The following is a 22,296-nucleotide window of genomic DNA, read 5'->3' as shown; positions in this document are numbered from 1 at the left end:
ATAGAGAGGACAAGGAAAAGCTGAGAAGAGAAGAGGAGTTAGAGGATGAGGAGTTGATAATGCAATTGCTGAACGACCGTCCACCACCCTATGCGGAGAATGGACAAGGTCCAAGTACCAGTTCTGCCCCTCCGGCATCGGTACAGAACAGTGAAACGCAGAATCCAGGAGCACCATCGGGATCTAAGGATCCGAGTTTACTGCTCACCCCGCAGATACCGCAGGTCAGGAGAATGTATCCAGATGTGCCCGTGTTGAAACCAGCAGAAAATTACCAGCCGCAGATGCCAGGGTACTACAGCAGTAACAACAGTGGAGGAATGATTCCAGATCCAACCATAAGGGGCGTACAGAATGGTTACAACCCAACAATGGCACAAGCTGAATCAACTCAGTTTATGATGCCTCAAAAGCAGATGCAGGGAGGAAACGCTCATGCTCAAATGACGGGGAGTCAGATGGGCATGCCGGCAATGATGGCCCATAATATGGGGATGAACATGCCTCAGAATATGGGAAATGGACAAAATCCAGATGCGATATCACTACCTATTACCGTAGGTCCAGTGGTACCTTTGTATAGTCAGCCTAACTTAGGTATGAGCAGTCAGGGACCAATGCTGCAGAATGGGACAGAAAGAAGGTGCATAGAAAACACTCCAGGGATAACTCCGATAGTGGCTCAGCCAACTGGGTCTGGGTCCTTGATGGAGTTTAGTCCCGTATGCGCTCAGTCAACACTGGTGAGGTCGAGCCCCCCACTGATAATACCATTAACATCGAACACTGAAAAGTTGCCGCAACCATTGATGGCAGTCGATGTGAATGCTACACTGATGGGGGTAAATGCGCAACAGCTGACACAGTGGTTCAACAGTCTAAATTCCACACAAAGTTCAGACAGTGGGAAAGGAGACGATTACTTGAGCAGGATGAGGCTGAACATGGAAGCACAAGAATTGGTGGAAGGAAATATGGGTGTGAACAGGTTGGAGTCCTACACGGAAGAGGAGTTGAGGTATCTATGTCCAAAGATCACGAGAGAAGTAAACAAGGTACATAAAAGTTTGCAGGAAGTAGCAGACAGGAATGGGATTGACATAGGCAAGACGAAACACTTGAGCAGGAGCTATAGGTTGGATTTTGGGACCACAGATTTTGAACACATGAGATCAGCAGGCATGAAGGCACACCTTAGAGAATTGTTGCAGAGTGCCCAAGTGTGGAGGTGCTTAGACAAGTGGGAAAGCAGATGGGTAAAGAGGAAGGATAAGAGGAGGGACAGTGTTACAGAGCACAATGAGAAAAGACCGCAGAGCAGCGAGACCGTAACAATGTTACCCATGAGGGAGACAGCAGGGGGAAAATTAGTACATGTACCATGGCACAGGAGCGATATTCAGTCTTTTACGAATGATTTTCCCAAACTGAGGGAGAAGCCGATCGAATGGTATCAACAAACTGATTTGTGAAGCTTGCCAAATGTCTCTGGGAAGACCTGAACACTTTATTCGAGATTGTGGTTCCGGCAGATTTGTGGGAGGATTGCAAAAGAGCTGTAGGTTGGCCGACAAGTGAACCAGAGAGAGACAGAGAGACGGGCGCACCATCACCTATGGTGATGTGTCTGTACTATAAGGTGATTGAGCATTTGAAGACAAAGGTTGCCGCGAAAAATGTGGATTGGCAGAAAATTTATCGAACTGCCCAAGAGGCTAAAGAATCGATTCATAGTTACTATGAGAGGTTGTTGAAGGCGTTCAAGAATTACAGTGGCACGGAAGCAATCGAAGCGAAGGATATGCTTCATTTTGTGTTCAGATTTGTGGAAGGGCTGAGACCAGAGATAAGCCAGATGATAAAATCGCATTTGATCTGCTGGCAGTCGAAACCGATTGATGAAGTCTTGACTTATGCGAAATACTGTAGCGATGAAATAGAGGTGAAACAGAAAAGGCTGAAAGAGAAGGTGATGATGATGCAGCTTAAGGCGGCTCAGACAGGCTTGCAAGGGTTGCCAGGGATGCAAGGGTTCCAACAGCAGGTACCGCAACAGCAGCCGCAGTTGCAGGGAAACATGGTGTTTCAGCAACAGCAGCCGCAGTTGCAAGGAAACATGGCGTTTCAGCCACAGGGCAGTGGCAGAGGTAGAGGAGGTTTTGTGAATAATGGTCGGGATTTGAACACTGTTGTGACGGGTGTGCAGGCAATGAAGAAGGTGATGCCGTGTCACGCGTGCGGAAACGTAGGTCATTGGAAACGCGAGTGCCCGATGGTGGTGCAGGAAGGTGCAGGTGCAGGTGTAGGTGTTGGTCAGCAAAACAATGATGTCAATGCATTTCAGACAATGAGAGGACCGAAAATGAGAGGTCTAAACCCAAATTTTCAGACCATAAATCAATTGCAGGGATTACAACCTATGCAGCCGCAGCAGGTGCAGATGCCCCGTGTGCAGATGACGCAGATGCAGCCGATGAAACAGCAGTTACCTATGGTACCTAATCAGCAAATGCAAATACCTTTGGCACCAATGAGTCAGCAGCAAATGATGGTTCCTCCACAGGTAACGGGTCAGGTAATGAGCACAAACGGCACAGTACAACAGTTCCCATTACACAGTGAGAGTGGAATAAACAACGTATGGGAGAGTGAAAGTTCAGGAGAAGAAGGAGACTGTGTGCTTGCGGCATCTTTGGAAGTCGATCAAAGGGGTCCGTACGTAGAAGGAAGAGTAATGGGTCATCGTGTTTCATTCTTGGTTGACACGGGAGCCACACGTTCAACTGTTAAGAGCAGTGAAGTACCAAATTTGCCACTCTCAGGGAGGACAGTTCAAGTGGTGAGAGTAGCAAACAGGCATTTGACGAACCCAATAACAGATCCGATACCAGTCAACATTGGTAACTATCAAGGGGTACATCAATTTGTGGTGTGTGACTCAAGCCCGATAGCACTGTTAGGAAGAGACCTATTGTGTAAATTGGGTTGCTCAATCATGTGTTCAAACGAAGGAATAACAATAGAGATGAGCAATGATGGGGAAGACGAGGACAGTGTAGAGGGGGATGAGATAGAAACAGTTGACGAAGAGTATCCTCTGATTTGTCTTTTACCAATGATAACTGAAGAAGATATCCCAGCAGAATTACGGGAAACAGTCGGAAAGGAAGTGTGGGACATGACAGGGAAAGAGGTGGGATTGATGAAAGGAGTAGAACCAGTAAAAGTGATGGTAAAGCCCAATGCGATCTTTCCCCAGACCCCACAATACCACATGCCACAAGATACCCTCATGAAAGTTGCCCAACTTATTGACGAATTCGTGAAGCAGGGAGTACTGAAAGAAGTATTAAGCAGCCCATGTAATTCACCGATAATGGGACTAATGAAGCCAAGTGGGAAAGTCCGACTTGTACAGGATTTGAGAAAAATAAATGACATCATAATCAAGTGCTGCCCTGTCGTACCGAATCCGGCTGTGATAATGTTTCAGATCCCTTGCGAAGCTGAGTGGTTCTCAGTCATCGATTTGTCACAAGCATTCTTTTCTGTGCCTCTTCATGAGGACAGCCAATTCCTCTTTTGTTTCAAATTCCTAGACAGAGTATACAGTTGGTGTCGAATTCCTCAAGGGTTCTCTGAGTCACCGTCGATATTCAATCAGGTTCTAAAGAAAGACTTGGAAGAGTTAGAGTTGCCATTCGAGTCAACCTTAGTACAGTACATTGACGACTTACTGGTTGCATCAAAGACAGAAAGTGGCTGCACAGCCGATACCATTGCTCTGTTGAACCATTTGGGAGGGAATGGACACAAGGTGTCTCCTTCCAAACTGCAGTTCTGTCAGAAGAAAGTGAAATACTTGGGTCACCAGATAGAGAAAGGGTCACGGAAAATAATGAAGGAAAGAATTACCAGTGTACTTCAAATGAGTCCACCAAAGACAAGGAAGGAGGTGAGGAAGTTTTTGGGAATGGTGGGATACTGTCGCCAGTGGATTCCCAACTTCTCGTCTCTAGCAAAGCCTCTACTGAAATTGACCCAGAAGGATGCCTTGGATCAGATCGAACTGAAAGGGGATGAGATGGATGCTTTTGTTGAATTAAAGGAGTGCATGTGCAGGGCTCCAGCTTTAGGTATGCCTGATTACACGAAGCCTTTCACATTGTTTTGCCATGAACGTGATGCATGCTCTTTGTCTGTCTTGACCCAAGCCCATGGTGGCGTAAACAGACCAGTAGCGTATTTTTCCGCTACTTTGGATCCGGTTGCAGCAGCACTCCCAGGGTGTTTGCGCGCCGTAGCAGCAGTTGGTATCAGCCTCACTCAGAGTGAAGGAATAGTGATGGGACACCCAGTAACAGTCATGGTCCCTCACTCAGTTGAGATACTTTTGACCCGCTCCCGAACGCAGCACATGACTGGAGCAAGACTCACAAGGTATGAAACGACTATTCTGGGCTCACCGAATGTGCAGCTGAAAAGGTGCACTACGTTGAATCCAGCTACCTTGCTTCCTGGAGAAAATGCTGAAATTGAGAACGCTGAAGACGTCGAGCATGACTGCCTTCAGGTGACTGAATTTTGCACAAAACCCCGACCGGACATCAGGGATACAAAACTTGATGAAAATGACCAAATTCTTTTTGTTGATGGTTCATGTCTAAGAGATGGGGTGGGAATTTTGAAAGCAGGATATGCTGTATGTACTGTGACAGGGTCTTGGAAGCGGGATGGCTCCAAGGAGTCTATTCTGCACAAGTAGCAGAACTTGTAGCCCTTACTAGAGCATGTCAATTGTCTGCATTGATGAAAGTCACCATTTACACTGATAGCCAATACGGGTTTGGGATTGTGCATGACTTCGGACAACTGTGGTCACAGAGAGGTTTCCTGACTTCTTCAGGATCCCCAGTGAAAAATGGGGAGAGAATAAGGGAGTTGTTACATGCCATTCAAGTGCCAGCTGAAGTTGCAGTGGTAAAGTGCAGTGCTCACACGAAAGGACAGGACTATGTGTCTCTGGGAAATGCCTATGCAGATCAAGTCGCAAGATTTTGCGCTTTGAACTGTATATTGCTAAGGGATGATTGGAATACAATAAGTGAACCAGAACTCGAACCAGCTGAAGCATTTGCCTTGAAGGTCGTAGATACAATAGAAGAACTAAAAGCACTACAAAGTATGTCAGGGAGGATGAAAGAGATTCTTGGATTAAATCACAATGTATAAAGAGACAAGACGAGCTATGGGTTTCACATGAGGGAAAATTTGTTCTGCCAAATGGTCTCTTATCACAGCTTGCGCGGTTCTATCATGGGCAAGCCCACCTAGGGAGAGATGCCATGATAAGATTGTTCAAAACTGATTGGTTTAACCCCAGATTTCGTCAAGCTGCAGAAGCAGTTTGCCATCGATGTGTCACTTGCCAACAGATGAACCCAGGAAAGGGAACAGTTGTGAACGCGAGCCACATTGGTAGGGCAAGCGGTCCTTTTAGTCGTATGCAGATGGACTTCATTGAGATGCCTGTGCATGGAGGTTTAAGATATGTGTTGGTGGTTGTGTGTATTTTTAGTCATTGGATTGAGGCATACCCAACACGTAGAAATGACAGTCTTACAGTTGCCAAGCTATTGTTGAGGGAGTTAATACCACGTTTCGGATTCCCGATCTCTTTAGAATCAGATAGGGGAAGTCACTTCAATAACGAGGTGATGAAGTTACTTTGCGAAGCACTGAACATTGAGCAAAAGCTGCACTGTAGCTATCGCCCTGAAGCATCAGGACTGGTGGAGCAGATGAATGGTACGCTGAAGTCGAGAATGGCAAAAATATGTGCATCAACAAATTTGAAATGGCCTGACGCATTGCCCTTAGTGCTAATGTCAATGAGAAACACTCCGGATAGAAAAACTGGATTGTCTCCGCACAAAATTCTCATGGGCAGGGCTATGAGACTTCCTGCAGTTCCCGCAAACATGCTTTTGAATATTACAGATGATATGGTGTTAGACTACTGCAAAGGTCTGGCTGACGTGGTTCGCTCTTTCTCTCACCAGGTGGAAGCGACCACCTTGCCACCGATCCAAGGTCCAGGACACGCACTGAAAGCAGGTGACTGGGTCGTGATAAAGAAGCACGTGAGGAAGTCGTGCCTGGAACCCCGTTGGAAAGGCCCTTTCCAAGTGATCCTGACGACAACTACCGCTGTGAAGTGTGCGGGGGTTCCCAACTGGATTCACGCCAGTCATACAAAGAAGGTGCTGTGTCCCACAGATGAGGAAGTTGAAGCGCTGAAACTACCAGTGCCTGATAAAACGGTGCCGAGTGTTGGGACAGAACAAAAGCGAACTGAAAGCAAACAAGCAACAGCAGGAGAAAAGGAGATATTATTGGAGAACGAAGAGTCCGACTCACTTGGGGAAGACCAAGGAGAAAGTTCAGACAGCGACGACGAAGCTGCAGGTGACAAAGAGCCTGAAGCAGCTGAGGGTAGCAAAAAGCCTGAAGCAGCTGAAGGTGACAAGGAACCTGAAGCAGCTGAAAGTGATACAGAGCCTGAAGAAAGTAACGGTGACGAAGGGCTCGAAGAGAGTGAGAAGGCAGGAGAGCCTGAGCAGAAGGGGGCTTTCCCAGAAACAGACGATACAGAAAAAGAAAAGGGAAACGTGACTGATTCCCCTGAAGGTGGGAACCAAGAAGAACAGAACGAAAGAGCTCAAACCTCTACAGAAAAGATCGCAGGTCCATCAAATGGACACGGTGCAAAAAGAAGACTAAGTATATCACCGATAAAAGAAAAGGGTAAAGAAGGTTTGAACGAAGGAGGAAGGCCGAAAGTGAAAGAGAAAAGAAAGGAAGTGACTGTCGTGGAACAATTGTCAAGTGAGGAAAAGGACTTGGCGAAGGAGGAGAGTGCCAGCGAAGCAGAATCAAAGAGAGAAGCAAAATTGAAGAGGAAAAGGATACCAAACAAGAGGTATTCCGGTCCTGAATGGGCATATGCGGTAAATGATGATTGGACTGATGAGTTTGTATCTCTAAGCATCGAGAACGAAGAAGAAGAAGAGATACCAATAGAAAAGAAAAGTTTCATAGACTCTGTTGATTGAAAGGGTAGTAAGTGGTATTGCTTGCTGCAATCTAACGTGAGACAAACAACCAGCTGAGACATTGTTAAACCGAATTGAGACAAATGCTGCTAACCGATAAGTGACTGGCCTTTTGAAGAAGACGGTGTGAACATTGTGCTCGTTCAGCTTTGTAACTGAATTGCTAAGTAGTTTCATTTATAGGTGCTTCTAGCTCTCTGATTCTATACAGATCATGCCTGGGTACGCTATGCAAAACAATAGAAAGAAGTATTGTAAATACGTTTGTATAGGCTTGGTACTAACATGTGTACTAATAATAATGGCAATTGTGTTTGGAATGCATGGAAAGGGTGAGAATGAGACTATTGCTGCTTCTACTATTGTTCCTGTTACTGTCACTGAACTAACACCATTGAAAAGACTAGCAATGGATGAGAGGCTCTTGCATGATAAGAAAGAGCTTTCGTATAACGTTTTCTATCGCTTACTAACAGAGTATGTTAGAGACTATGGATGCGAAAGATTGTTATGTGTGTACACAGATACCGACATCAGTAAAGGAAGGGGTGACTTATCACCACATGCCTCTTACATACGGGATTACATGTAGTATAGTAATGTCTAGGTTTTATGGTCAATCTAACATACAGTATTTTTTCTCAAATTATGATGTTACCTTTGCTTATGTTCCTATAATAGCACAGCTAAGCGAGACTGCAAAATATTGGGATTACAAAATTATGAGGGACTTTTTCGAGCCAATGCAACCTTTTGAAACGGCTCATGCTCATAGGGAGAACCTTACTTGCTCCGTCTCTGCTGTAGAAATAAGCTTTTTAGATCGCACAGATGATAGAAGGGCTCAAATGAAGGCGAAATTAGAAAAAGAACTGCATAAGAGGACTTCAGTAGATAATTATGACTTTGCTGCTATAAAGACACAAGGGAAAATTGCTTTAGATGCTTGGCATGTAGGGAAATTTTGTATATATCTAGGTGAATCTTATTATGATAATATTTTTGTAGGAGCGAGTGAATGCAAACATACGTTTATTTTTAAGGCCAAATGGACATTCATGATGGACGGACTTGACCCTGTCATTCCAGGGGTGTATTACATTTGTGGGCATAATGCCTATTATCGTCTTCCAAAGGGATGGTGGGGAAGATGTTATTTGGGTATAGTGTTTCCAAAGGTTTATCAACTGGATGACATATCGATGATTGAAAAGACACCTGGATCCCATCGTATCCAGAAAAGAGAGACCGCAGCTGCTGTGGTAGGTGATATATTTGGAGCCATGATTCCTTCATTGGGAGTTGTGCTGAATTCCATCAAAATAAGAAAGTTGTCTACTATAGTGGATAACATGTTGACAAAGTTTTCAGGTGCTATAATCCTGTTGGATGCTGAACTTGCGGCAGAAAGAGCTATGACTCTTCAAAATAGGCTTGCTTTAGACATTCTTTTAGCAAAGGATGGAGGCGTTTGCAAAATGATTGGTGCACGTCACTGCTGCACATATATACCTGATAATAGTGTGAAGATTAAAACTATGCTTGCTAATCTAACAAAAGAAAGTACAGATTTGAAAGAACTGAAAGAACCAGGAGTGTGGGAGAAGGTTGGAAAGGGACTTGCTTCAGTGGGACATTGGATTGGGGGAATTTGGAATGGAATATTATTGAAAATAATAGAAGGAATATTAATAGTAATAATTTGTGTATTTGGAATTTGGGGAATAAAAAGGGGAATAATAATGATTATGGAAAGAATTAAAAGAAGAAAGGAGGAGAAAATAATGAAAAGAATGGCAGAAGAATATAAAGCGCAAACTAGGGGAACTAAAAGGAAAAGGGAGCTGACAGAATTTTAATGGGATAAAATTTGTGGGCTAAATTTGTATGATGACAAGTAGTCATCAGAGGAGGGATTGATGAAGCAGAAAATGAAGGTTTTGATTTATTAACGCATAAACGTAGTGCTGACATAATCGTGTGTGACATTAACCGAATTAATGAAGATTGTACGGGGACAAAATGTGCCCTCAGAATAGTTTGCCATCATTTATATGCGTGCTTTATATAACGTGGTGTATTAGAATTGCACTAATCCGACATAATCATAAACGTGTGCTACGATTTGCTTATTTGAAATGCCTTAGCTTAGCATTACTTTAGCGGAGGCTTTGGCCTAGTTGCCTGGTCTCACGGTTTAAATGTTCGTATTTTTCCATTGTGCTATTAAACGTGTATTTCTGCCTGAAGCTGTATTTTTCCACAGAGACTGTTCACATGCTTATCTTAAAGTTGGTGCCAGCATGGCATATTTTCTCTTTAATTCAAGGTCGGCTTGCAGGTGCGGACAATGGAGGCTCTGAGAGTAAGCTAATCGAGAGACAATGTTGCAACTTGCGTACCCATCTCCAAGGATAATGTATGCTTAAGTAAAAGCTTGAGAACTGTCGTTTTTGATTGGTCAATTTGAAGCTAACCTATGAACCCTCCAATGGAGACCCTACTGGACTTGAACTGTTGCCTATAAAACCCAGGTGCACAAGAGGAAAGCTCTCTCTATCTTCGGACATCCCGCCATTTTGACTTCGTAGCTACTATGACCCATTTTGCTGCGACGCCATTTTGAGAGACTTTGATGCTTTCTCTAATCGAGAGAAAGAGACCTTAATGATTCTTGCCCTAGAGACTTAACTTTGATTTGCCCCTTTGCATGAAGTAGTAATCTTATCTTGCCGCAGTGAGGCAATTGCCCCGTTCACCTTTGCCCCTTTGTCCCGGCCCTATGCTGATCGAGAAACGATACCTGTGAGACTAAGAATTCATTGATTGCTGATCGGAATTGGTAATTATGAAAGGAAATTGTAAAATTGCATTGTGTTTCTTTTAGGTAACCAACTGCTGATTTTGATAAGGACCCTAGCTAGGAGTTTTTCTAAATTGATGTTGCCAAATTATTTTGCATGAAGTCCCACATGCTGATGCTAATTTGAGGTTAGACGAGGATTCCATATGCCGCACGATGCAATTTGAGGTCTTGTTATGCTGACTAAATGTACGCAATTAGCCCATTGCAGATTATCGTATTAGTGCTTTGCATTGCCACTATCGAATGCCTCGTGATTCAAATGCTACATAGATTACACTTGTTTCGACGATATGGACAGCTATTAATGTTCATTTATGTTTATCATTTGGTGTTGAGACACATCTATATCGTGCTAGCTTTGTTAATATAGGGAAATAAATTCACTAACTTTGCATTAAACTGGTGTGGTTATTCCTGGCTGAAAGGTCAGGGTTCGCCGAAATGTATTCTGGATTAATTGTTAAGTGTTATGTTGTTCAAGGGGTTGCTTATGTTCGTTATTGATTATCGATAAGGGGGATTGATCGATTAAGAGTACAGAGAGTTCCCACTTAGTCAAAAGATTCATCGAACCTAAAGAGCGTCCGAACGCAGGTAAATTGTTACCACGTTCCGCTCTATCAGGTGTGCGAAGCAGGGAGACGGGACAGAATGAGAGACTGGGAACGGGTGAGAAACATCAAGAAAGAGGGCCAGGAGAAAGGGGAGAGAATGAGACAGACAGTGGAAGACTCTGCCAAAGTTAGGGGCAGGCCCTCCTCGTGGCAGTGGAGACTGCTGCGGTTTTTCTGACCTGCTATTGTCAGAACAGTGACAGAAAGCCGAAAGACTGTTGTATTTGTGTGGTGTATGAACATTGTCCCCAGTGAGTGCATGAGAGAAGTGAGTTCAGTATGTCACACCGCATTATAAACACAAAACTGAAAGTAGAATATTAAGAAATTCAGCCAAAAAATATCCTCAAAATATATTTTGCAAATGTACCTAGGATTATAGTGCCGTGATTACAAAAAACATACATGTGGCTCCCGGATTATCAGTAGAGTTTATTGTGAGGTTAGTAAAATTACATGCCTCTGAACACAGGCTGCTTGTGCTGGTTAATGATGCTGGTCGAAAACGAGTGCTAAATTAATAGGGGGGGAGGAGGCGATGGGGAGAAGTAGGGGGATTATACAATGTAATAAACTAGTGGTTGGTCTGTGCTGAACACTATGTACTAGACGAGATTACGCTACAACCTGTGACACCGTGTTCCGAGGACGCATGTACAGAAACGTGCCTCAGGTCACTTGTATTGTAGTGTAACATTTATAGTGCGCTGGTTAATACCCCTGTGCCGTGCACTGAAGCACTTGTTCCGGTGTGCCCGAGGGCACCCATTAAGAGAGATGTGTCAATGGGTTCCCAGCGTCTTTTGTATCTAAGGGCACTTTGGTGCGCCCGTGTGCGTGAGGGAAGGTGTATGGTCTACGTGTGTGCCTGACAGTACATGTGAGAGCCCTGCAAGTCTTAAGGGTGTATGTAGAGACGCCATGCGTGCCCAATTGTATAAGCTTAGAGCTATCAAGTCTCTATGGGTGCACGTACAAATCAGTGCTTGTCTAATGGGGGCAAGCACATGCACCCCCTTATGACTCACAACATATGTACTGAGGGACCCTGTACGTTGAGGGCACGTACACATAATTCTTGTAAATCCTGTTTGTTTGAGTGCACATTATTATCACAGCCAGTGAGTGCTGCCAGGATGCTAGCTTGTGTACTTGAACAATGATACCCCGTGCTTTGAGGGCTGCTACCTGGCTTGGGGCTCTGGGTGTGTGTGTTAAGATGTACCCACATGTAATGTTGGGGGCTCTAGATCCTCATGCTACTAAAATGAGGTGACACAGACACATGGTTGCTGTTCTGGGTAACTGGCCAAGGGAAGGTGCGCCAGGCCCTTTTTATTGGCAGGGTCACCTGACCGGTGACGCCTGTGTTGGATGGGTATGGGGTGTGTGTGTTAAGTCAGCCCTCAGCTGAGTGGCTGGTGAAACACTAGAACGAGTCCAGCCTGACTCTACATTCCCCCCAAACTTTATTAAGGAACAAAACAAAGGTCAACCTGTAAAAGAAAACACAATAACTAAACACCACCATCAGTCTCTCGGCCTCGAAAAGGCAGGCCACAGTATTGCAGTGGACAGGTGCAGCTGGGATCACCCGGACACCTTCGCACGTGTTTGTGATTTAACCAGGTACAGCTGGGCACGAACACTGTGTCGATGAAGTCCAGACTCTGTGACAGTCAGATGGTTGGTTGAGTGTCCACTTTTGCACTGTGGGTCAGTCCTGCGGTACTCGTGGTGAGGCTGTTGGTGTATACAATTCACTTTATTCAAATTGGGTGCATCTGGAGCGTTGGTGGAGTTCGCTGCAAATATACTTCTTGAGACATCCTGGCCAATCCATCGAAGATTGACAACATCTGTGATGATGTGAAGTCCTCCTCTGAAGCCTTGGCACATCCTGATAATTTGTCGGTGGAGCAGCTTCCAGACCACCTTTCATTTTTGGATCCTTCACTCTGGAACTTCCTGGGGGCACTTGCCCCTGGATTGCCATGGGAATGTGTGGGCTGTGCGGGCCAACGTAGGCCATGCCAAAGGAGTCGCACTGAACTCCCCACAGGGCCATGTCCAAGTCTCGTGCAACCCCAAGAGTGGATGTTTCTTAGTCGGTGCACTTGCCAACATGGACCAGGTGTAGGTGGGCTCTCAGATGGTCTCAGGGCAATTGTCTCTCATGTTGCCAGGAGGGTGTCTAGTTGGTGTCGTATTAATTCACTGAAGACAGACTTGATGTGCTGTGACCTGATGGAGTCTCCGTTGCACAGCCTTGCTCTCTCCTTGACTTAATTGGTGGGGCAATGTCAAGTACCTCTCTCGCGCTTGGGGAGGCCACAAGAAACCTTGTTTAGGTTGCCACGGGACTGCTTGTGGTCTGCGCAGGGGCTGCCTGTGTGTCACGTCAGGGCAGCTGCAAGACCTCGAGAAGTCACTGCCTAGTCGCTCGTGCAATCACAGGGGTAGATGGGTCCAGGTCCCAACTCGCTCTTGCCACTGCACAGGATACAGGCAGTGTGAGCAGGTGGTCATTGGTTGACTGGTTCCTCAGAGCATCATAGCAACTGTGTAGGGCTCCAATCTGGTTATTTAAATGCTCCTTTGAGGGATACGGTGAGGCACATGGGAATGATGGTGCTTGCCATTCGGTGACCTGGACGACGAGAGATTGATGCTGGAGTGAGGAGGACTGGATGGATTTCACCATAGCTAGTGCAGTCTTTCTTTTCCTCATGTACAGATGTTAGCAGAAATGTCATCTGCTTCAAGCAGCCGGTGACAGGTGTCTTAGACAGTCGCACTATGCACCGTGGGGCAAGTACGCGGTTTGCGCATGCAGGCGTCTTACATTTGGTACTCCTGCTAAGCTGTCTCCAGTGGCCTTGCTGCACCCCGTAGCTGTCTTGTCTGTGGGTGCACTCTTCCCTAGTGGCATGAGTCCTCCATCCCTCCACCCTGTTGATCTTCCACTCTTGTACTTCTGTGGTCAGCAGGTGTTGTAGTGTGACAGATGTTGTCACACAATCTCCTCTCTTCTCTTGCTTCTTCACGGTGTGGTGTTGCGCCATGCTCTCTTCTCCTTTGCTATGGCATCTGGCCACCTATCTTCCTTTTGTGTGGACCTTTCAAAGGTCCTGTCCTGTCCAAAGACTAGGCGTCTTTGCAGTGTTGCAGTGGTGGCATCATGCCACTCAGAGTGCGCGACTCTCCTCTTGCCTGTTGTGAGTCACTGCTGACTCCGTCTTGAGGCAGTGTGGGAGAAGACACTCCTTGATCTGTCTCTGACCCGTGGCAGGGCAGTAACAGCGGGTCACTTCCTTTCCCGCCTCCTCTTCATTTGAGGGCAGTGCTTGCGCCTCAAGGCAGCGCCATCGCGGCAGAAGGTCCTGCTTGAAGCTGGGCATGCTTTGCAAGGTTGGTCGCTTCTCTCGACCTGCTGTATGATGGGCCAGTGGTGGCCATCTTGTCTCGCGGTAAGGCCAGCTGCACAGCCTCATCTCCTGGGCATTCCGTCACGCTCACAGGTGCTCTGTCCATCTTCTTCTGCCGGTGTTGTCAGCTTCAGTGGCGCAGCTCTCTGTGCACCTCTGACATTGTCTCCTTTCCTTCTGGTCGTCCTTTGCTGATGCCTGGCATGTCCCTCTCCTATCTTGCAACACAGAAAGAGTGCCACATGCCCCAGCAGTGATGGATATCACTGCTGGGGCATGTGGCGCTCTTTCTGTGTTGGCGGCAGCAGATCGCGGCTAGGGGCTGCGCAGGCTATGCGCGCTCTCCTAGTACCTCACGTTGCACTTGTGTCCGTTTCTTACTTTTGCAGCTTGGCAGGGACAGGTGCAGTCTCGTCCTTTGCTGCGCAGTGGTTGCACCCGTCGCTCTTCCTCTTCTGCACAGTTTCAGTCGGTGGGCGCACTGCTGCTCTGGCGCAGTCACTATCTGTGGTTGCTGCTGTCAATTTGCTGCTGCCAGTGCTTGTTTCCTGCACTAGGGTGCAGTACCTTTCTTTGGCCTTTAGATGTCACTGTGGCACTATTTTCAGCTCTAATACAGTCTTTCCTCCTACCAGCCTCCTTGATTGAAGCAAGTGCCGGTGAGGAGCCATGCTGCCCAGGAGGAGTTCGTCAGGCTGGTGGGGGCTCCAAAGCTACAGGTAAGTGCCTGTTTTTTCATTTTTCTTTCTTCCATTTGGCTTCTTTTTCTTTTTAACAGCCTCACTGTGTGGAGGCATGCAAGTTGCTGGTCAGGAGAGCTCTGGGCAGTACACATGTTCTTTTTTCTTTCGGTGCGTGGCAGTACCTTTACCCTCCTAACATGTGGCTGCAGCAGCCTTCCTTCACTCTGCGCTCGAGCCTCTTCCCATTTTTAGTAGGGGGGGCGGCGGCCTTGGGCACTGCTCCGGATTCTCTGGTGTGTGAACAGCACCATTGCACCTTCTTTTTCTTGCAGCCGCCCTTCACACTGTGGGCCGGTCTCCTGCCATTTTTTTTTCGAAGGGGGGCGACCCTGGGCACTTTCCTTTGCTTTGGTGCACGTCAACACCATCACACCTCTCATCGCGTGGCAGCAGCAACCTTCCCTCATGCTGCGGGCCGCGTTACCTTGCTAGGGGGGGGAGGCAACACATTCATTGGTGCATATCTGCACCATTGGGCTTTTCTTCCTCACGGATACAGCAGTCCTTTCCTAACGCTGCTGGCCACCATGCTGCTCACTGTTCCTTATGGTGTGTGTCTGCACAATAGAGCTGTGAGCCTCGCGGTCAGGTTATACGGCGGCAGGTGGGCCGCAGGTTACTCGGATGAGGCCCCGACCCCCACTGGCAGCCGTGCTCCTTGTCATTGCTCCTCTTGCTGGGGCACGGCTGTAATCCCTTTTGCCCATGCGGACCACAGTCTCAAAGCGGCAGGACAGCCCTTACCGTCTCCCTTCGTGCCGGTGGGGCTGGGGCTGCGTCGCGCCTTCCTCTTCCCTTTATGTTAGGGATCATGCTGCAGGGCTGCTCCGCATTGCAACTGCAGGGGCCTCAGCACTCGGGTGGCTGCTGTGGTCTTGCACACAGCACCAGTGCCCGCACCAGGTGATTTCGTTGTCATGTGCTGGTCCCTGCGTGCTGGCAGGAGACGTGGGGGTGCCTTATACAGTGGCTACTCTTCTTCCCTCAAGAGCAACATCGAAGTTGCTGCCTGTGGCCACGTGGGGTCAGACCCACTCGTCGGCAATGTAATGTTGGGGTCCCTAGACACTCATGGTACTAAAATGAGGTGACACAGACACTGGTCTCACAGCATATGTACTGAGTGACCCTGTACTTTGAGGGCACGTACACATAATTCTCGTAAGTCCTGTTTGTTTGAGGGCACATTAGCTTGTGTACTTGAACAATGACACCCCGTGCATTGAGAGCTGCTGCCTGGCTTGGGGCTCTGGGTGGGTGTGTTTAAGATGTACCCACATGTAATGTTGGGGGCCCTAGACCCTCATGCTACTAAAGTGAGGTGATGCAGACACATGGTTACTGTTCTGTTAACTGGCCATGGGCACGTGCGCCCGGCCATTTTTATTGGCAAGGTCAACTTACTGGTGATGCCTGTTTTGGATGGGTGTGTGTGTAAAGCCAGCCCTCAGCCGAGTGGCTGGTGAAACACTAGAACGAGTCCAGCCGGACTCTACACCACACATTGCTCTTTAGAGAGAAGAGGGCAGATGATGTATGGGAGCAGAGTTAGGCACAGGCAACACGGGTCAGTACAGGCGCAGCACTGAAGCCACATAGTTGAGGAGGAGCTAATGGATTTGTTTTGTGGTGTTTGTTTGGGTGAATTCTCTTCCCAGGCCCTTGCTGTTATTGTAAGGTTTCCTGCGCTCTTCATATGCAAAGCTACCTGCCCAAGTCCTGACACTGCCTGAGAATGGAGGGAAGTTTATCTCTGCCTGGCAGTGCAGCAGCACCTCCCGGCAACAGGGGACACTGTATAGTCTGAGGGTGCTTGAATATGACAGCCACAACACAGCCCCCTGAAATAACAGTACGCATATTATGGGTGACACACCCAGACACAGTCGCACAAGCCTGTCTAGCAGTGAGGAGTTCACATGGTGCACAGCCGGGGCAAGAGTCATAATGCCAGTCAGTCAAGCAAGATACAAACTGTAGGAAGTTGGCGCTGAATATACTATCTCAAAGTGAGAGTTAGTGTGCACAGAGTCCAAGGGATCCCCTTAGAGGTTGATAGTGGCAAAATTTGATAATACTAATGCTCTATTTTGTGGTAGTGTGGTCGAGCAGTAGGCTTATCAGAGGGTAGTGTTACGCACTTGTACACACATAGGCAATAAATGAGGAACACACACCCAAAGACTTAACTCCAGGCCAATAGTTTTTATATAGAAAAATACATTTTCTTAATTTATTTTAGAACCAGAAGATTCAAGATTTGCGGTAAGTACATAAAATGCAAGGTACTTCACACAGGTAAGTACAGAACTTCATTCAAAGCAATAGTACACACAGTTTAGGTTAAAATGGCAATAAGCTATTTCAAAAGTGGACACAGTGCAAAAATCAACAGTTCCTGGGGGAGGTAAGTTTGGTTAAGTTTCTCAGGTAAGTAAAGCACTTACACAGTCAGTCTCCTGGGCATAGGCAGCCCACCATTGGGGGTTCAAGGCAACCCCAAAGCCACCGCACCAGCAACACAGGGCCGGCCAGGAGAAGAGGTCAAAGGAGGGCCCAAAACACATAGGCGCCTATGAAGAACAGGGGTGCTCTGGTCCTAGTCTGCTTACAGGTAAGTACCTGCGTCCTCGTGGAGCAGACCGGGGGGGTTTGTAGAGCACTGGGGGGGACACAAACAGGCACACAAAACACACCTTCAGCGGCACAGGGGCGGCTGGGTGCAGTGTGCAAAGTAGGTGTCGGGTTTGCTATAGAAAGCAATGGAGGGACCCAGGGGTCACTCAGGCGATGCAGGCAGGGCACAGGGGGGCTTCTCGGGCCAGCCACCGACTGGGCTAGGAAGAGGGCCGCCTGCTGGTCCCTCCTGCACTGGAGGGTGGTTCCTTTCGGTCCTGGGGGCTGCGGGTGCAGTGCTTGGTCCAGGTGTCGGGTTCTTTGTTACCAGGCAGTCGCGGTCAATGGGAGCCTCTGGATCCTCTTTGCAGACATCGCTGTGGAGGTGCAGGGGGGTAAACTCAGGTTACTCACGTCGTTGCCTGGGAGTCCTGTCTGCAGTGTTAGTTCTCTGGAGCTTGAGATGGGGGCGTTGGGTGCAGAGTGTGAAGTCTCACGCTTCTGGCGGGAAGAGAGAGTTCTTTGAAAGTTGTTTCTTTTGATGCAAAGTTGTTGCAGGTTTTGGACAGTGGCACTGTTCTCAGGAGTTTCTTGGTCCTTCGGGTTCAGGGCAATCCTCTGAGTCCTCAGAGGTAGCTGGTCCCTGTCGGATGCGTCTCTGTGCAGGTTCTTTGAGTCTGGAGACAGGCTGTAGGGCTGGGGCAAAGTCAGTTGCAGGGCTTTCAGGTCAGCAGTCCTTCTTCTTGTTGTAGGTTACATTATCTCCTCTGGACTTGCACCCAAAAGTGGGGGCTGTGTCCAGGGGTGGGCATCTCCACTAGCTGGAGTGCCCTGTGGCATTGTAACACGAAGCCTGAACCTTTGAGGCTCACTGCTAGGTGTTACAGTTCCTGCAGGGGGAGTTGTGAAGCACCTCCACCCAGTGCAGGCTTTGTTTCTGGTCTCAGAGAGCTCAAAGGCTCTCACCCCATGGGGTCAGAAAGTCGTCTCAGTGGCAGGCTGGCACAGACCAGTCAGTCCTGTACTGACGAATTGGGTAAAATACAGGGGGCATCTTCTAAGATGCCTTCTGTGTGCATTTTTTAATAAATCAAGCACTGGCACCAGTGTGGGTTTATTATCCTGAGAAGTTTGATACCAAACCTCTCAGTATTCAGTGTAGCCATTATGGAGCTGTGGAGTTCGTTTTGACAAACTCCCAGACTTTATACTTAATATGGCCACTCCATACTTACAATGTCTAAGAATGGACATAGACATTGTAGGGGCATATTGCTCATGTCGCTATGCCCTCACCTGTGGTATAGTGCACCCTGTCTTAGGGCTGTGAGGCCTGCTAGAGGAGTGACTTACATATACGACAGGCAGTATTTTGTGTGTATGGCATCCTGAGGGGAATGCCATGTCGACTATGCCTTTTTCCCTTTTGTCCCTTCAGGTTGCACAACACATGCTGCAGCCCTTAGGGACCTTCCCTGGTCACAGGGCCCTTGGTACCGCTGGTACCTTTTACAAGGGACTTACTTATCTATGTGCCAGGGGTGTGCCAATTGTGGAAACAATGGTACATTTTACTGAAAGAACACTGGTGCTGGGGCCTGGTTAGCAGAGTCCCAGCACACTCCTTAGTCAAGTCATCATCAATATCAGGCAAAAAGTAGGGGGTAACTGCAACAGGGAGCCATTTTCCTACACAAACATTAAACTGCACAACTCTGACGGAACACCCGCAAAACATTACCTAAACTTTACAGATGGGGATGTGCAAGGTGGCAGGTTGGAGAGGTTTCTAGTGGCGAAGTTAGAAGCAAAATTAGAAAGCAAGGCAAGCTCCTGCTTCTTCTGCTTGGCACTCATCACAGCCGCTCCAATGGCTCTGTAAAGTGGACGGGCTTGTTCTGTTGCCAGCAGCAGGCAGAAGCCATTTTAGGTAGCCTGCTCTGTTTATACATGAAAAGCAATGTAAACATAACAAGAACACTGATGGGAAGTGCTTGCGGCATCCGTGATGCGGGCGCCTCCCTGAACTTAAAAGCAATGAATACAAACCACGAGTGCTTTGCTGAGAAGTGCTCATTCCACAGGATCAGGTGAACAAACAACATGGGACCAATTCAAAGAAAAAAAAAGACGAAACCATAAATAAACAAATGAGTAGGGGGGCATGTAACAGGGGCAGTAGCCAGGAAAGTCAAAACACACCCAAAGGCGTGACAAATAGCAACGTTTCACCAATGAGAAAAAAGGAATTCAAAGAGGCATACAAAGGAACTGATGAAAAGAGATGGGCGTAATGCAAGCCTCTACAGCAGATACAGCATGTCTAAGAGAGACAGCGCATTCGCTGCCTAGGCAGAACCTAACAGCTGAGCCTTCAATAGGAGGTGCCATTTGTTCTCGGATGTGTCTTGCTTTCATGTGCTAACACTGTGTTTCCGTGTGTCAGCACATTAAACCCAGACCTATTGGTTGACAATGTTTGTTTAACTGTGTGCTTGTTTTAAAATTAATAGGAACAATGAAACAAATACTAATCACAGAAACAATAATATTCATTTGGTTTATCAAATGCTTAATTTGTAAAAGAACAAGTTCCAGGGCCCAACGTTTTACATGTAAGATGCGTTATCAAAGGTTGGGGTGCCAAATCCACTGCTGTGGACTTGATTGCATCTCATGCATCTTTTGTCTGCCACCAGCCACTCACTGCCCCATTTGTTCCCTCTTTCAAGTTCTTTCTCACCCCTGCTTTCTTTCTTTGTCACTGTTTTTCCATCTCTTCCTCTTTCTTTCCCCCTTTTATGTTCTTCTCTCACTTGTTTTGGATCAATGTCTAATGAGGTAAAATACGTGCAGATCCCCAAAAATGGTTGCTGGTAGACCCAATCTGCAACTATCAGTTCAAATTAAGCACTGGGACACCTTTTTCATTTATACATTCCATTCAGACTTATATACATTTCATGATATTTAATTGTGGGAAGTATACACTTACCAGAAAAGCGCAAAGCATATAAAATGTGATGAAATAAACAATGGCAAAGTTGCTCCCACATGTGTATTCTTCACCTGGGTTGTAATCGGACTCTGGATCACACCGTTTTCCTGGTAAACAGGCTAGCATGATGTCCTGCCAAGCTTCGCCAGTTGCACATCTGTTGGGTAAAATAATAAAAGGAACTAGATCATGAATTAGGGCTTCCAGCAACGGCGTCATCATGCTCAGCATCAATTAAACACACAACCAATGAAATGTCACATTTTCACATCCTATAGAAATTATGGGAACAGTGCAAATGCTTCAAACAGAATGTAGCATGGAAGATGGGTGGCCTCAGTTAAAATGAGAAAATTCCCAATCTTCCATTAAAATTAAAATGTTTATTATATTATATATTTGTTAGTGACTAAAAAAACTATTTTATGATTTGTGTATGTGTTTGATAAATGCTTGTTTTTGTATTTATGTGCATTTTTTGAGGTTAAAAACATGAAAACTGAATGAGCCGGGGACTCCCGCTTCCAACAATGATCCTGTAGGGGTCCCCGTATCCCAATAAAGACTCGGAGACGGAGACTGGAGAGCAATGATTAAGTTAGGGTCTAAAGAAGTCAAAAGGTGAAGAATCACTGCCGTAGATGTCTGAATTAAAACCATGAGCACCATCCACTCCGACCCCTGACCCCACCATGTGTTCAACAAAGCAAGCTCCATCATCGCCCTCCAACTCAGTATGATCGTCAACAGCTCATTCGAGACCGCCACCTTCCCGGAAAGCTGGAGGCACGCCGAAGTCAACACCCTGCTAAAGAACCCCAAAGCAGACCCAAGAGATCTCAAGAACTACCGGACCATCTCCCTCCTCCCCTTTCCAGCGAAGGTCATTGAGAAGATCGTCAAGGGCCAATTGACCCACTTCCTTGAAGACAACAACACGCTGGACACTTCTCAATCCAGTTTCTGTAGTGACCACAGCACTGAGACAGCCCTCATCGTCGCAACCGACGACATCAGGACCATGCTCGACAAAGGCGAAACCATGGCCCTCATCCTTCTAGACCTTTCGGCTGCCTTCGACACCGTCTGCCACCACACCCTTCGCACATGCCTCCACGATGCAGGGATCTGCCACAAAGCCTTGGACTGGATCACATCCTTCCTCTCTGGCAGAACCCAAAGGTTACGCCTCCCTCCCTTCCTTTCTGAAGCCACCAAGACCATCTGCGGCGTTCCCCAAGGATCCTCACTCAGCCCGATCCTTTTCAACATCTACATGGCAACGCTCGCCAACATCGCCCGATCCCACAACCTCAACATCTTCTCCCACGCCAATGACACCCAGCTGATCCTCTCACTCACCAAGGACCCCGCTACCACCAAAACCAACCTCCGCGATGGAATAAAGGCCATCGCCAACTGGATGGAGAGCAGTTGCCTGAAACTGAACTCAGACAAAACGGAGATCCTCATCCTCGGCTCCAACCTCTCCGCCTGAGACGACTCCTGGTGGCCCGCCACCTTAGGAATAGCACTGACGCCCACCAACCACGCAAGCAACCTAGGATTCATCCTGGACTCATCGCTCACCATGACCCAGCAAGTCAACATCGTCTCATCTTCCGGCTTCAACACCCTCTACATGCTCTGCAAGATCTTCAGGTGGATCCCCACCAAAACCAGAAGGCCTGTCACCCAGGCCCTCGCCAGCAGCAGACTACGGCAACGCTCTCTACGCTGGAACCACGGCCAAGCTCCAGAAAAAGCTGCAACGTATACAGAACGCCTCTGCTCATCTCATCCTCAACATCTCAAACCGCAACCACATCTCAGCCCACCTGAGAGATCTACACTGGCTCCCCGTCAACAAGAGGATCACCTTCAAGCTCCTGACCCACGCTCACAAAGTACTCCAA

General features: G+C 47.3%; 1 protein-coding gene across 2 annotated transcripts in view; it reads right to left on the bottom strand.

Annotated features, from left to right (window-relative positions):
* Window positions 1–22,296, bottom strand: part of CACNA1D (calcium voltage-gated channel subunit alpha1 D) — a 1,248,477-nt gene that overhangs the window by 247,312 nt on the left and 978,869 nt on the right. For both annotated transcript variants that reach the window (XM_069206436.1, XM_069206437.1), the window contains exon 34: window positions 20,378–20,537. In XM_069206436.1, coding sequence (XP_069062537.1) covers window positions 20,378–20,537 — 160 coding nt within the window. The remainder of the gene's footprint in view (window positions 1–20,377; window positions 20,538–22,296) is intronic.

This window comes from Pleurodeles waltl, chromosome 9, assembly GCF_031143425.1.
Source record: "Pleurodeles waltl isolate 20211129_DDA chromosome 9, aPleWal1.hap1.20221129, whole genome shotgun sequence".
Taxonomy (NCBI): Eukaryota; Metazoa; Chordata; class Amphibia; order Caudata; family Salamandridae; genus Pleurodeles; species Pleurodeles waltl.
The sequence above is the reverse complement of the archived record's forward strand: the minus strand, read 5'-3'. Positions and strand labels throughout refer to the sequence as shown.